This window comes from Melanaphis sacchari, unplaced genomic scaffold (assembly GCF_002803265.2).
Source record: "Melanaphis sacchari strain LSU unplaced genomic scaffold, SCAv2.0 Contig4_pilon_pilon, whole genome shotgun sequence".
NCBI classification, from domain to species: Eukaryota; Metazoa; Arthropoda; class Insecta; order Hemiptera; family Aphididae; genus Melanaphis; species Melanaphis sacchari.
In genome coordinates this window covers 1,428,107-1,444,152 of record NW_020271335.1, presented here as the reverse complement: position 1 = coordinate 1,444,152, position 16,046 = coordinate 1,428,107, and the positions used below count along the sequence as shown (strand labels likewise).

The 16,046-nt window shown below is 29.4% G+C and overlaps 1 protein-coding gene across 2 annotated transcripts in view; it reads left to right on the top strand.

Annotated features, from left to right (window-relative positions):
- The window catches only part of LOC112598787 (teneurin-m), a 66,046-nt gene that overhangs the window by 48,028 nt on the left and 1,972 nt on the right, over window positions 1-16,046 (top strand). Inside the window, exons 3-28 of one of the 2 annotated variants that reach the window (XM_025345400.1) lie at window positions 299-520; window positions 949-1,033; window positions 2,228-2,430; window positions 2,635-2,769; window positions 4,561-4,838; window positions 5,680-5,896; window positions 6,283-6,477; window positions 6,547-6,756; window positions 6,922-7,257; window positions 7,652-7,859; window positions 8,523-8,549; window positions 9,416-9,632; window positions 9,711-9,887; window positions 10,007-10,668; window positions 10,748-10,983; window positions 11,059-11,502; window positions 12,648-12,828; window positions 12,895-13,478; window positions 13,565-13,810; window positions 13,894-14,062; window positions 14,144-14,321; window positions 14,384-14,666; window positions 14,729-14,900; window positions 14,990-15,247; window positions 15,320-15,548; window positions 15,683-16,002. In XM_025345400.1, coding sequence (XP_025201185.1) covers window positions 299-520; window positions 949-1,033; window positions 2,228-2,430; window positions 2,635-2,769; window positions 4,561-4,838; window positions 5,680-5,896; window positions 6,283-6,477; window positions 6,547-6,756; window positions 6,922-7,257; window positions 7,652-7,859; window positions 8,523-8,549; window positions 9,416-9,632; window positions 9,711-9,887; window positions 10,007-10,668; window positions 10,748-10,983; window positions 11,059-11,502; window positions 12,648-12,828; window positions 12,895-13,478; window positions 13,565-13,810; window positions 13,894-14,062; window positions 14,144-14,321; window positions 14,384-14,666; window positions 14,729-14,900; window positions 14,990-15,247; window positions 15,320-15,548; window positions 15,683-16,002 — 6,472 coding nt within the window. The remainder of the gene's footprint in view (window positions 1-298; window positions 521-948; window positions 1,034-2,227; window positions 2,431-2,634; window positions 2,770-4,560; window positions 4,839-5,679; window positions 5,897-6,282; window positions 6,478-6,546; window positions 6,757-6,921; window positions 7,258-7,651; window positions 7,860-8,522; window positions 8,550-9,415; window positions 9,633-9,710; window positions 9,888-10,006; window positions 10,669-10,747; window positions 10,984-11,058; window positions 11,503-12,647; window positions 12,829-12,894; window positions 13,479-13,564; window positions 13,811-13,893; window positions 14,063-14,143; window positions 14,322-14,383; window positions 14,667-14,728; window positions 14,901-14,989; window positions 15,248-15,319; window positions 15,549-15,682; window positions 16,003-16,046) is intronic. The other variant, XM_025345401.1, reaches the window with a different exon arrangement.

Here is a 16,046-nt window from a genome sequence, read left to right as displayed (position 1 = left end):
TAAAAATGATGATTTTTCATAAAAAAAACTTTATTATACATAAATATATTAATTTGCCCATGTTAAATGACGGTGTCGTTGAAATTTTAGTTCTACATTGTATTTATTAAAAAAAAAAAAAAAAAAAAAAAAATACCACATAAATTACAGTTTAATTTTTAAAATAGTAAAACTCGATATGACGCACTTGTATATACAAAATTGTGTATTTTTTTCATTATTATTACGATATTACTAGTTTATAAATAGATTAAATTTAACTAAATTTTAATTTTAATTTTTGGTATTTTATTTCCAGGTTGTTTGTTAAACGATTCTTTAAGAAATCCACCAGATGTGCCACCAAGAAATCCCGGTACGATGAGTAGGTTGAACGGTCGGCTAAAGGGTTCCGGTCAGGGATCCAATGCCGGCACGATGGTACATCTTGCAGGAGACCATCAACACCCGATGGACTTAGATTTTGAACCATCTAATTGTGTCATAAGAACTGCTTCCGGGTCCGTTTACATACAACCGGGTATGGATCATTGTAATAATAATAAGATTTTTTTTCATCTTTATTTCTGTTCCACTTAACCGAAAATATTTAACAATATCCTCTAAAATGAAAAAAATAACGCCATTAGCAAACAATAACGATAAAAGACGGTTTCGAGAAAAGTTGGAGGGCTCTCAATTATTATTTCGAACACTGTCGTCTTAGAAAACGCCGAGCCGTTAATAATGCATCTAGAAATTCTCCTTTTAAAAATCATACAGTTGAGTTAACACTTTCTTAAGTGGAGGGGGAGGGGCAGTATTTTGAACTGATTATAAAATTATATACGTATAGCCTTCAAAAAAAAAAAAAAAACATAGTGCAATATTAAATTTAGGCTTTTTTTTAAGTAAGCCGTTAAATATATTTCTATTATGAATATAATTCATATTTTTATTTTATTACAGACATGACGAAAAGTGTGTTGGACTACAAGAATACATCATCGTGCAGTAGTCCTTCTAAGACTGATATTCACAAATCATCGGAAAGGTAATTATAAAATATTCAATGACTGTTGGTCATACGAAACGTAAAGTTATTAATGTTATCAGTTAAGCTAAAAATTTTGACTTATGGCTATATTTGTTATTTATAATAATTTTTTTTTGATATCTTGATCATGATTGATATATTTAGTTTTTACCTATATGTTAACACGTGTCTCGGGTATACCAGTGTCATACTTTTTTGTTTTATTTTGGAGAGGGTTCGAAAACATAAATCAGTCATAATGAAAGTAACCATTACGTATGGTATTGTTAAAATTACTTAATGGGGTTCGTTCTGAGAACCGTTTGAAAAATGAATTCTAACTAGCAAATGGAAACGCCCGCAAATGACTATTAAAAACAAAGAGGGTTCTACTGACCACACGACTTCGCCCCTCGTTGTTTCTCTACAATGATATTATTAAAATAAAAATCTCTTCGATATAAATATATGTTACTTATCGATATTTATGTTGAGTACTTCAGCATTGAATTGAGATACCAGTAGTTACTGGGTAAAACTATAGTTTTATCTACTATAGGTTTCGTTTAATTATCAATATAATATTAGGATAATATTAACTAAATTAGCATTATTTTTTTTTTTTACTGCGTTAAAATTGAAATTTTGTTAAGTGATGAGTGGTGTATGTATTTTGTATTTGAAATATATTTTTATGAGTGTAACACATATTAATCTATATACTTTGACTTAAAAATAAAAATAAATAATAATAAAGTAATAGTATGAAAAACAATGTAACAAGACATTAAAACAAAATAAAAATAAAACTGCTATCTATTAAAAATGATAAAAATTAATAATTAAAAATATTTTTTATTACAATTTGTAGTATTTATCGATCACATAATGTGATGCCAAACTGAGCTTTTGAAATTCGGTAATATATTTACATCCCATAACAGATCATTATTATTATAGTAATTATTTTATTTTTTTTTTTGTAACACCATTTTATTCTGTGTTGTAATATATTTGATAATTTTTGCGATGTTTAAAATAACATTTAATAAATTATATTATTTGTAATTATAACTTATATAGTTATAATATATATATATATATATATATATATATATATATATATATATATATACGTATTTTAGAATGATTTTAACAAAATAAATGGATATTTTGATTTCAAATCGTATTAAAAGTATGGTATGATTACAGGTGCTCTTTAGGTTACGGTGTAGGCATGCCGGTACTACCTGTCAGGAATAATTTAAGACGACCAACGTCTTCTCATCATTTTTCATCTGCGTCCCGGTTCCAATTCCAAAAAGGTTTCGCCTCCCGGTGTTCATGGAAGTGCTCGTCAATTGTATTAATAATTGTGTGTTTACTGATGGCTGTTGCGTTAACTTATATAACGTGTAAGTAATTAAATATTATTATAAACAAATAAAAATACATTATTTTTAATAGTTAATTTAACAAAAATTAGAAAAACAGTTGCAACATGCGAAATGCAAAATACATTTCATTTATGTAAACTAAAATATTTTTTTTAATTTCGTTATAATTATAGTAGATGATAAAAATAAATATGAAAACATATCTTTTTATTTGATTTTCAGCGTCGAACCTCTTGCGGTTATCATACCAAGGTCCAGCATCGTGTTCGGTGCTGGTCGACGAAAATGGTGAAAATGGCGACTCACTGTCCATGTCAAAATCGCTGAACCACACCAAATCAACTTCGGATAATACAGGTAGGTGGCGTCCCCAAGACCCAGATACCCGAGCACGTAGTAAACGTAGTTTGGAACGACAACGTCAAAATCACCGACCATTGGACTTGCTTGACGGCGGTGATAGTGACGTTGGAGCTAACGGTGATGGTACAATAATGCAGCATGATAACCCGGTAAAAAATAGTTTATCCTCTCGCACGCTTTACGCACGTACTAACAGAGCTTTGCCCCGACAAATGTACGACGCCGTGGTGACAATAAAATCTTCGTCGTCCAAGCAGTTACCATTGACGAATAAGAACCGAAAACGGCAGGCTCCTGACATGATTGTGTATCGGAAGGATTTCAATAACAACGAAGATAATGATATCACGAGTGAAAACGTGGATATCGTGCCGTTGGATTCTGAACACCGTATCCGGGTAAATTTGACTATAGCGTCTGACGATGATTCAGCTGGAAGCCCGATGTACGCTTTGTCCTTGTCATTGCCCAGAGCCGACCAGGTTGAACCCGTTAGAGTCGCTCCTGTTGTTCCTGTCACTCCTATCACTCCCATCACAAATCCGTTAAACTCTGTGCCGCTATTGCAATCGTCCGGTGGAGAGTGTGATTGTTTCTGCCCGTGTCTTGATCAAGATGACGATAACGACGATCAAACGACCACCGCTAATATCATACATACAAACCCTTCGACATTCTCACCGTTCGATAACATGACGTCTGATACGATTTGGACGACAGAGTTTTCCACAACAGAATATCCCGAACAAACTGTGGATGTAGTTTCGTGTCCTCCTCCCGTTTTGCTGTTTTGTGACACAGGTAAGTCATAAATCTCTCATTTATATGTAAGAAAGCGACGAAAATAATGGCGACGACTACCAACAACTTAAGATGGACCGTAAAAGTAACTTCATATAATTTGAAGTTTAAGTATCCATTTTTAATTTATATTTTTATTGATTTAGTAATTTGATTAGTACGTGGTGATTGAAAATATTGTGTATTTTATTTGCGTTGTATTTAATTCCGTAATTGGTTTTGGTAGTGGTGCTTAGAACTTCTTTAATTTTTAGTAGTTTAGATAATTTTATTTAGTATTAATATGATTGATTATTATTGTCTTACGTACTTACTCAACAGCATTAATCATTATGGTGTTTCGTACAAATATGAAAACTGTAGTTTACTTATTATTTGCTATTTTTCTGAGTTGAATAATATTATGAATATATTGCACGAAAAACTTAAATAGTTCTCATTATATACTTAACAAAATTATTAACTTACAATTCAAACTAACTATGATAATAACGTATTCAATTTATCAATCAAACAGTAATTTAAATAAATAATAGTATTTTATTTTTTTTATGACTATTTGATAATATGTGTAAATTTAATATGAAATAGGTTCAAATAATTTCCATAAAGAAATACTATTAAAATTAAACACGTAATTATACTGTTAGGCAATTTATTGATGTTGCAATGTGTTACAAAATTACTTTGTTAACTTGGTCGTTTATTGGTCAATGTTATAAAAAATGTTTCAAATATTTATTTATTTATTCATAAATTTTCTGGTACATGGAAAAAAAATATAAAATAATTAACTTTGATTTTACGATGTAGGATTTAATTACGTTTTCCATTTAATAAAAAAAAAATGAAAACAATTATTTATTTTTATATAGCTTTACAAATTTGAGCTATATAGAAATGAATTGACCTGGTAGCATATTGTAATGTTTAATGTGAATAACTATTAGTGGATTTTTATTTATTATTTTATTTGACTTATAGGGTCAAAGTTATTCCCAGTAAGGACTGCACCACCCGATGGTACTACATTTGCGCAGATAACATTAGGCGATAAAATCGACGGAGAAATACCAGCGTTCGGCTACTGGAATGTCCAGTTTTATCATCCACGGGCTGCCTACGTTCGATTTAACTATGACTTTCCGAGAGGCGCCAGCATTGCCGTGTACGGGCGAAGAAACGCACTACCCACGCACACTCAATACGAGATATTGGAGTTGCTCAATGGCTTTCAATCACGACAGACTCGGTCTACACACGTAAGTTTTTCTAATATTTTTATAAGTTTGTTCGTTTGCCAATATTGTATTCAGTAATATACTATTATACTAGCTAACTGAATTTAAAATGTGCAATAATGAAATTATATTAAAATAAAATTGGATAATACATTTATCGTTAATACAATAATATGTTTAAAATAAAAAATTCAAAAACAATCTGATAACTTTTTACAAATACGAGTATAAAATACCTCAATATATACAATATACGCGTATATGCACATTTTTCTAAAGTAAATGGTTAATTGTTGTAAAAATGTGTACAATATAATGTACAATAAAAAAATATCACCTTGCATTGTTTATAAGTTAAGATTTCAATAACATAAATGAAAGTAGGTATACGAAATACAGTATTTAAATAGACTATTAAAATAAAATAAATTTTATATTTATTATGAAATTTATTTTTTTAAATTTTCATTACTATCATTTATTTATAAAAAAAGTTTGACTATTTTGTAGTGTATATTTAAATACCAATTATAAAGTCACAGTAATTCATTAATTGAAAATGATTAGTGATTTCCATCATTATTAATAAATATGACAATTCAATGTAAAAAATTATTATTATTGTCGGCATTTGGTAATCGTGTTATCTTTATTTAGTACATATTATTAAGTACATAATTGGATAAATACTATACTATAATTTAATTTAACTGTGATAATGTTATTGGAAATAAGGTCAAACGTTTAAAATATTATTTTGAAAAATCAACTAAAATGTTGATTATATTATCTTAGTGTAATAATAATTTATTAAGTATTTAAGTACATATTTCAATATAAATAACGGATTTTAACTTTACAGTCAATTATTAAAAAAGAAGTTACACATTATCTGGAGCCAGGCCATTGGTTTGTATCCATGTATAATGACGATGGAGATTTAACAACGGTGACGTTTTCAACATCAGTATCGCAAGATATGACTTTAAGCTGTCCTAATGGATGTAGTGGTAAAGGGGAATGCATGGTAGGCCATTGTCAGTGTAACCCTGGATTTAGTGGAGATGACTGCAGTGACAGTAAGTAAACTAACACTATACTTTGATTCTTATTATTTTTTTTTCTGCAGGCGTATCTGAATTCAAATTCTTCGGCCATTTTTAGATTCATTTATGTTTTTTTTTAATTGTTTACTAACAATTTTTTAACATTTATGTTTCATATTATATTGCTTTGTTATTATTATTTGTTCACTACGCATAACATTATTACTTTAAAATAATTTATTTTTATGTTAAGAATGATGATAATATCTGGTACCATATTTTACTAATATATTTTTATTTTAAACGCATAATATTTGAGATGTACTTTAATAGCATGTATACATTTGTATAGCTACAATTTGATAACTAGCTGTTCGCGATGAAACGTTCAAATAGTAATTTTTATTTTTCCATTAAAGGTGTGTGTCCAGTATTATGTAGCCAAAGAGGTGAGTATATTAATGGTGAATGCCAGTGCAACCCTGGATGGAAAGGCAAAGAGTGTAATCTGAGACACGACGAATGTGAAGTACCGGATTGCAATGGTCATGGTTACTGTACAAATGGTAAATGTATTTGTGCACTTGGTTTTAAAGGGAAATTTTGTTCTGAAGGTAATGTTTTAAATGATCAATAAATTTAAAGCATAATAATTCATGATAATTTTATTGTATTATGTGTAGTGGACTGCCCAAATCCAAATTGTAGTGGCCATGGGGTGTGTGTTGAAGGGACTTGTATTTGCAAAAAAGGCTGGAAAGGCGTGAATTGTGATGAAATGGATAAAGATGCCCTGCAATGTCTGCCTGACTGTTCGGGACACGGGACGTTTGATTTGGAAGCACAGACATGTCAGTGTGAACCCATGTGGTCTGGCGAAGATTGTTCTAAAGGTAAAATATATTTCCTACGTTCTTATATTGAAGTTTATACGCGAATACAGCGTGAAAAAAATGTATAAATTATTATAAACTCATATATTTTTTTTTTATTATTAATAAATTCTTTGTTCGATAGTTATTTTAAGTTTTAATATGGATAATATATTTTTTTTTTAGAACTGTGTGACTTGGACTGTGGTGCACATGGTCATTGTGTAGGTGACACTTGCGCCTGTCACTCTGGTTGGTCTGGCCAGTATTGTAATTTAAAACTATGCGATGACCGATGTAATGAGCATGGTCAATGCAAAAATGGCACTTGTTTGTGTGTTACTGGTTGGAATGGAAAACATTGTACGCTTGAAGGATGTGCAAACAGTTGTTCTGGACACGGACATTGTCGGGTAAACAGTGACAACGTATGGCAGTGTAAATGTATCGATGGATGGGATGGTCTCGATTGCAACACTCAATTAGAACGAGAATGTAACGATAATATTGATAATGACAAAGGTAATAAAAAAAAAAAAGTAGTAAGAGTGTTAAGTCATAAAAATTCACAAAAAAAAAAAAAAAAAAAAAAAAGATACTAATAAAATGTGTAAAAATGTAATTAGTCTTACGAGATTCTTACACCAAGCTAGGTATAGGCATATATTAGGGAGAAGGAGGTGAACATCAATGAATTTATGATCCTAAAAAAACTGCTGAGCCCCATTAAAAAAAAAAAAAAAAAAATAATAAAAAAAATTGTATTTATATTCTTGAACCTAGGACCATGAAAAATATTAATTAGAGCGTGAGACAACTTTATTTTGGATAATGTCAAAATTCATCTAAATATTCTATAGAGTTACGAATTATCATATAAAATATATAGTTTAGCAATAATATTGTGTTTGTACAGATGGTCTTATGGATTGTGAAGATCCAGAATGTTGCTTAAACCATTTGTGTCGTAGTAGTCAGCACTGCGTATCATCGCCAAAGCCCATTGACATACTTTTACGTAAACAGCCTCCAGCAATAACTGCATCGTTTTTTGAACGAACAAAATTTTTAATTGAAGAAGGCAGTCTACAAAACTATGTTAGACCTGATACATTCAATGAAAGGTAATTTTTAAGTTTATTATTACTATTTTTTTTTTTTGTAATGACTGAATATAACTCATACTTGATTGTACTCGGGGAACGAATAAGACTAGTGAATTACTAGAAATTCCGTAGTTCTCTGAAAATGTTATAATATTGCATTATTGAGAGAATATCGGAATGCCAAAAAATGATAAACACATATCAATGTATTATATAAGTTGAAATTCTTAAGTGACTGTGTTTATTGTGTATGGTGTTACCTTCAATGTTTTCTGTCTTGAATCTTTCTATTGAAACTGCGTTGTGCCCATGTGAAAATATCCTTTCCTCAATTTTCCAGTCTCTATTGATTAAATGTCGTTGGTATTACTTCTCAACATATGCATATGAACGATATACGATTAAAGAAATTTAAAAACTTATTCTATTTGCGCATATTTTTTTTTTTTTATTCAATTTATATAATATGCAAATGTTGAAAGGTAATGCTTGCATTTAACATTACAATTAATGATTACCAAGCAGCTTAATGTGTACCTATGCTTAATGTGTACTAATAGGGATTCATATTTTTCATTAACAATTGCAAAAAAAAAAAACTTAATAAAAATATCTATATACTTTTTTTTTATTACTAAACTAAAGCCTAACGCTTTCTTTCGAATATTATCTTGTTTCCAGCATTTTCTGGAGTCACTTCAACACGAGGTAAGAAATGGCCATAGTTTGCCCAGAATGGATTTTGTTTTTGTATTATTTTTGAAGGGGAATATAACTCCTTTTATTTTTTTACGGGTGTTTTTATATTCTCCTACGTCTTCTCCTACATATTTCGCTTAGCAAAAATTAGCATTTCTCACTTAATTATATTTTAATATAAAATAAGAAATTTTAACTAACAAATTTATAAAATAAAATTCACATCAATTTTCCAATGAATTATATCTTTCAGTGCCTGTTAATAATAAAATATTGATAGACTTTTCATCAATACTAAACGATGTGTTTAATTAAATATATTTTACCATTTGATTAGGCATAAAATGAGCTTTCGCTTGCATGACCTATACGCTTTTATCCAAAAAAACCCTTTGTATTGTGTACTCGTCAAAGCTTTATTCTTCATTTGTAGTTGTACATGTTTGTGTTGTTTTAATAAACTGTGACGTTTTGTGTTTGGTTCCATTAACTGGAAATAATTATATACGTAACACACATTCTATCACTTGATGCTTTGTCGTATGATTTATAAATAATCATTCAAGTGAAATACATTTTAACATTGTAATTTTGTGTACCTAATTAAATTCAAAAATACATACACTTGCTGGGGGAGAAAAAGTAAAATAAAATAATTAAATTAAAATTGTTTTTCAGTTTAAAAATAAAAAGTAACGTAATAATATCCCTAAATAATTTTTTTATTTAGTTAAATATTGTTTTATTTTTTTTTTATTATTATTGTTTTAAAATTTTTATGCATAGCACGTTAAATACAGTAAATTAGATTTTTTTGGTTTTTAATTCAAACTCAAGTAAACATTAGAATTAAACAAAATATTTGTTTTATTTAGCCGATCAGCTGTTATTCGTGGTCGAGTTGTTACTTCAACTGGAATGGGTTTAATGGGTGTTCGGGTTAGCACGAACATTGCACCTGAAGGATTTACATTAACTCGTGAAGATGGTTGGTTTGATTTATTGGTAAATGGAGGAGGAGCTGTAACTTTGCAGTTTGGTAGAAGTCCATTTAAAGCACAGACTCAAATTGTAAACGTTCCTTGGAACGAGGTAATATTTATTTGAGCGATTAGAAATTTAAAATTTTATAATTGATTTAATTTTTGCGTTTAAATTATGTATTGATAGATTGTTATTATTGAGACAATAATTATGTCATTGACTGACGATAAAGGTATTCAACTTAGTGGACAAGCTTGCAAAGCTCACGATTATGATCTTATGAAACCCGTCGTATTAGCATCCTGGAAACATGGTTTTCAAGGATCTTGGTCTGATAAAAGTGCGGTTTTAGCGGAATCTCAGGTTAATAGTTTATTTTGTGTTTAATATATTAATAGGTTCTTTTTTCAACTTTTATATTTAGACATTATATATATAAATATATAATATATTTAATAATATTAATATATTATTTAAACTAGGTCGTTCAAGAAAGCTTCCAAATTCCAGGAACAGGATTAAATTTGGTTTATCATAGCTCTAGATCAGCTGGATATTTATCTACAATACAATTACAACTTACACCCGAGACAATTCCATCAACTCTGAAATTGATTCACTTAAGAATAACTATAGAAGGAATACTTTTTGAAAAAATATTCGAGGCTGATCCTGTTATAAAATATACATACGCTTGGAACAGACTTAATGTTTATCGCCAAAACGTATATGGAGTTACAACAGCTTTGGTTAAAGTCGGATATGAGTATACCGATTGCCGAAATATTGTGTGGGATGTTCAGACAACCAAATTGAGTGGAAATGATATGAGTATTTCAGAAGTAGGCTCTTGGAATCTAGATATTCACCATCGTTACAATTTTCATGAAGGGATACTGCAAAAGGGCGATGGGTCGAATATTTATTTGAAACAAAAGCCTAGAATTATACTAACTACTATGGGTGATGGACATCAAAGACCACTAGATTGTACAGATTGTGATGGTGATAATGGCTTAAAACAGAGACTTTTGGCTCCAGTCGCATTAGCTTCTGCCCCCGATGGCTCAATATATGTTGGTGACTTTAATCTGATTCGACGTATTATGACAGACGGTACAGTTAAAACCGTTGTTAGGTTAAAGTGAGGATACAGTTTATTATTATTTTTAATTATAGTATAACAAAAATAATTAATAATTCTTTATTAATGTATTTTGTAGTGTTACAAGAGTGTCATATCGGTATCATATCGCTGTTAGTCCTTTAGATGGATCATTGTTTATTTCTGATCCGGAAAGTCATCAAATTCTAAAAGTTAAAAATCCAAATAACTTTTCTGACCCTGATCATAACTGGGAACCAGCAGTTGGATCAGGTGAACGTTGTCTACCGGGAGATGAAGCACATTGTGGAGATGGTGCATTAGCCAGAGATGCAAAACTAGCTTACCCCAAAGGTATATAAAAATCAATAATTTTAATATTAAATTAAAACAAAAACCATGTACAAAAATTCAATGCATTTTTTTTAGGTGTTGCTATATCTTCAGATAATATTTTATACTTTGCCGATGGAACTAACATTCGAATGGTGGATAAAGATGGTTTAGTATCCACTTTAATTGGTAACCATATGCATAAATCACACTGGAAACCTATACCATGTGAAGGGACTTTAAATACGGGTGAAGTGCATCTAAGGTGGCCAACTGATCTTAGTATCAACCCCTTAGATAACACTTTACACATTATCGACGACCATATGGTACTAAAATTGACTACAGACAATAGGTTAAAAGTTATTGCCGGCCGTCCAATGCATTGTCCACCTGTTGGACGTATTGGTTTGAACACAGATCAAGAATTAGCAATACAAACCGCGTTAGTTATGCCCCAGAGTATTGCATTTGCACCTAATGGCAATATGTATGTCGCTGAATCGGATTCACAGAGAACAAATAGGATTAGAGTCATAAGTAAGTTTCGATGTTTGTTTAAAAACATATTTTTTACATGCATTTCGATTTATATAACAAATAATTTATTTTTATCACTTAAGTCGTGTAAAATCGATCAATATGTGTAATAGTGGAAATTATTATTTTCAAAATGACATTACATAATGATCCCCAGTAGTAATTTTATTTTATGGTAGGTACTTAAATATCATATTAATTTTAAAAACATGTTGTATTTCTATTAATTCCTTTTTTCTGTTAATAATATGGTAGTTTTAATTAAATTTTTCCATGAACAAATGGTATATATTATATAATAATTATTATCATTTTATTCTACAAACCTTTAGTTCACCTAATAATACTAGCTGTTATTATTAATTATTAACTCTTAAGTTAATATGAACGTACTTTAGAATGGTGTAAATAAGTACATAATATAAATAGTACAAAATTTATATAAATATTTTGAAAATTGCATTGAGATTAGAATATGATAATTTATAAGTAACAATGAAATGTTTCAAACTTATAAAATAAATATTTTGTTATATTAATAACAAAAAAAAAAAACAATATTGATTTTGAAAAAAAAACTGGTGTTTCATAAAATATATTGATTAAAATTTCATAAACTGTCAATATTAAAGATACCTAGAAGCATTATTTTCTGTAGTAAAAGTATCTTTAGATACATAACAAATCATTGTAAAATTAATGCTTTCAGAATCTAAAAAATAATGTAGTTCATTATTTAGTTATGTTTAAATACTATAGTTACGTATTTACCTACCTTTGAAAGAGTAATTTTTTAAATTATTTAGGATGTGTATAATATAAATTCATTAAACACAAATCAATTCAAAAAATTATATTTTATAATCTTTAATACAATATGTATTATATAACTTTTAATATAATATACTATGTTATGTGTTCATATTTAATTTAATTGTAATATTATTTAGACTAATTTAATATTATTATTACTCATAATTATTTAAAATATAAAACTATAATAGTTATTAAAGTTTAATATTTTAAGTGCTTATGTAATATTTTATTTACTTATTTTATTTAAATTTATACATAAATTATATTATTTACAAAACAAGTTAAAATAATGCCTTGGATTTAATTTTATAATAATATTAATATTTTAGGTACTGAAGGTAAGATTTCTCGTTTCGCTGGTACTGAGTCAAAATGTAATTGTTTGGACCGTGGGTGTGATTGTTATGAAGAAGACCATTATTTAGCAGCGACGGCAAAGTTTAATACAATATCGTCAATCACTATATCTCCCGATGGTGTTGTCCATATAGCAGATCAAGCAAATTATAGGTCAGTTTCACAAATTTTTTAGTTTAATTATTATTATTTATTTATAAAGTCTAATAAATATTTCAGAATAAGATCTATTATGTCGAGGTCCCCAGAAGCGACAGCTACACGTGAATATGAAGTTTACTCACCGACTACTCAAGAGCTTTATGTTTTCAACCGTTTTGGCCAACATATCACAACTCGTAATATTCTTACTGGAGAGACTAGTTATCAATTCACTTACAATCAATTCACCAGTAGTGGAAAACTAAGTTCTGTTACTGATGCAGCTGGAAATAAAGTGTTTTTATTAAGAGATCATGCACAGCAAGTCAATTCAATCGAAAATACTAAGGGTCAAAAATGTAGATTACGTATGTCTCGTATGAAGTTATTAACGGAGGTTAACACTCCAGATAATTATAATATAACTTTCGATTACTACGGACCATCTGGCTTATTACGTTCAAAGTTAGATTCAGCTGGTAGAGGTTATGTGTACACTTACGATGATTTTGGACGATTAACTGGCGCTGTTACGCCTACTGGAAAACTCATTAGATTGGCATTCGACTTGAGCGTAAAAGGAGCAACTGTAATGGTATATAACGACGATAGTCAACCAATAACAATGTTGATAAAGGGGACGTCTGTAGAAACAAAATTAGGTATTATTTTTATTTAAAATTTGATCAGCTATAATTTTAATTTAGGTAGATTCATGCAATATAATTTATTTTTGTTTTATTATTAGGTGGTTCAGAGGAACATACTTCAATAACTAGTGAAGGTGATATTGTATCGGAAACATCTTGGGGAAATCGAGTGACAATTGAATCAGTTCCTTATGCAGTACTGATGGAAGCTAACTCAGTATTAGTAGAAAGTTACCCAGTGCCAGGAAAATTAAAAACCGAAATAGGATCAGAATTGGCAAATAGGTTTGAATGGAGATACTATTTAAGAGGACAATCGGGAGGCAAATTGAAACCTGGTGAAGGTAATAATATCTATTTAAGAATAAATAATATGATATAATAAAAATAAAAATAAAAATGTAAAATTAAAACATTCAATTTATAGCTAAATCTGTTGCCCAAGTGGGTAAAAAATTAAGAATAAATGGTGAAAATATCGTATCTCTGGAGTTTGACAGAGATAGTGGGACCGTGGCAGCATTTATTGACGAACATATTGAATTATTGAATATAACCTACGATATCGCTGGAAGACCGTTTAGATGGGGACCTAGGTAAATTAATATCAAATTATTTTATGTATCCCACATATATTATATTATTTTATTTAACTGTATCTATTATTTTTTTATTAGGAACAAAATATACTCAGAAGTAGAGTTGACATACGATCGTTTTAGTAGACTTAGTGTATGGCGCTGGGGTGACCTTAAAGAAATGTATGGTTATGATAGAGCCGGTCGTCTAGCTGAAATTCGTTATGCAGATGGCAAATCTACGCTTTATGTTTTCAAAGATATGTTCAGTAGCTTGGTAAGTTTTTAAATTTTAATTAAATTACATTTATAAATATTTAATAAATATTTATTTTACAGCCATTAAAAGTGACCACTCCAAGAGGTAGTGATTACCTATTACAATATGATGAATCTGGTGCTCTCCAGTCTCTAACAACTCCCAGAGGACATATACACGCGTTTTCAATACAAACCTCATTAGGTTTCTATAAGTATCAATATCATTCACCTGTTAGCCCACACCCATATGAATTAAGGTACGACGACAACACAAATATCTTGGCAAAAATTTACCCGCATCAATCTGGCCGTGTATCTTACTTATATGATCAACATGGAAACATTGAAATAATATTAGCTGGTACGTAAAACTACTATATTTTTGAGTTAACACAAATTTTAAAAATAATATTTTTTTTTAAGGTTTGTTATCTATACACTATACTTATCAAGTCAATACGAATTTGGTAAAAAATATAAATGTTGTTGAACCTGGTTTTGAGTTAAAACACGAAATTCGTTATCATCTTGGTATGATCAAAGACGAACGTTATTTGTTTAGTGCGAAGTGTGGATTACATAATACACATTTGAAGTAAGTTAAATACATACATAATATGCATAGTTATTAGTTATACAATAACTATTTTTTCATTATTTTATTTCACAATTATTATTTTTTAGATACCAAGTAGATGGTAATGCACGCGTAACTTCCATTGATGTCACTATTGGTAATAAAGAACTTTCACAGTTAAAATTGAAATATGATCAAAATATTGGGACATTAGAAAGCATAAGTGACTTAAGAATTTACAAAAATACTTTTAATAAGACTGTCATACATGATACTGCTAAGCAATTTTTCTCTATATCTGAATATGACAATCATGGTCGGTTGAAATCTATAATGACTAACATTAAGTCTATGGATGTGTATAGGTATGTTTTTGTATTAATATTTTTGTCAACATTTAATGTCAAAAATTAATTGATGATTTTTTTTTCTTATAGAATGGAACTAGAGTATGACGTCAGAAATAGAATTTCATCTCAAAAGATTACCCTGGGTAGAACAAAAATTCAAAATACAATGACTTATAGTGCTGATGGTCATTTGTTTGAAGTGGCTGGTAGTAGCGACTGGAAGTATGTTTATGATGAAAATGGCAACGTTATTGGTGTCATGGACTATGGTCAAAAATTAACATTGGGTTATGATGTTGGTGATAGAGTGGTTCAGGTGAGAAATAGTTTAGATTTCTAATTTTTTATAATTACATAAAATACTTAGATATTGTGTATTAGAGCAATACAACTATTTAATATATTATGACATTGTACTTTATAACTAAAACAAAAAACATATATTTGTAGGTAGCTGACGTTCAACTTTATAGTTATGATACACGTGGTTTTGTATCCAAACGAGGAGAAACTCACTTAAACTATAACGACATGGGATTACTCAGTGATGCTACTGAAAGTGACCGTTTTAGTGTTTCTTATTACTATGATCACAAAAATCGGTTATTAGGTATCAGAAACGCAGGTGAAAACGTAACTCAATTCCTTTATACTGATCCTCAACGGCCTAATTTAGTAATGGCTATACACTACCCAAGTACAGGAAGAACTTTCCATTATCTGTATGACGATCGTAATACTTTGATCGCCATTGATTCACCTGAACAAAGGTAAATAACATGAAATAAAATAATATTGCATATAATTAATATAA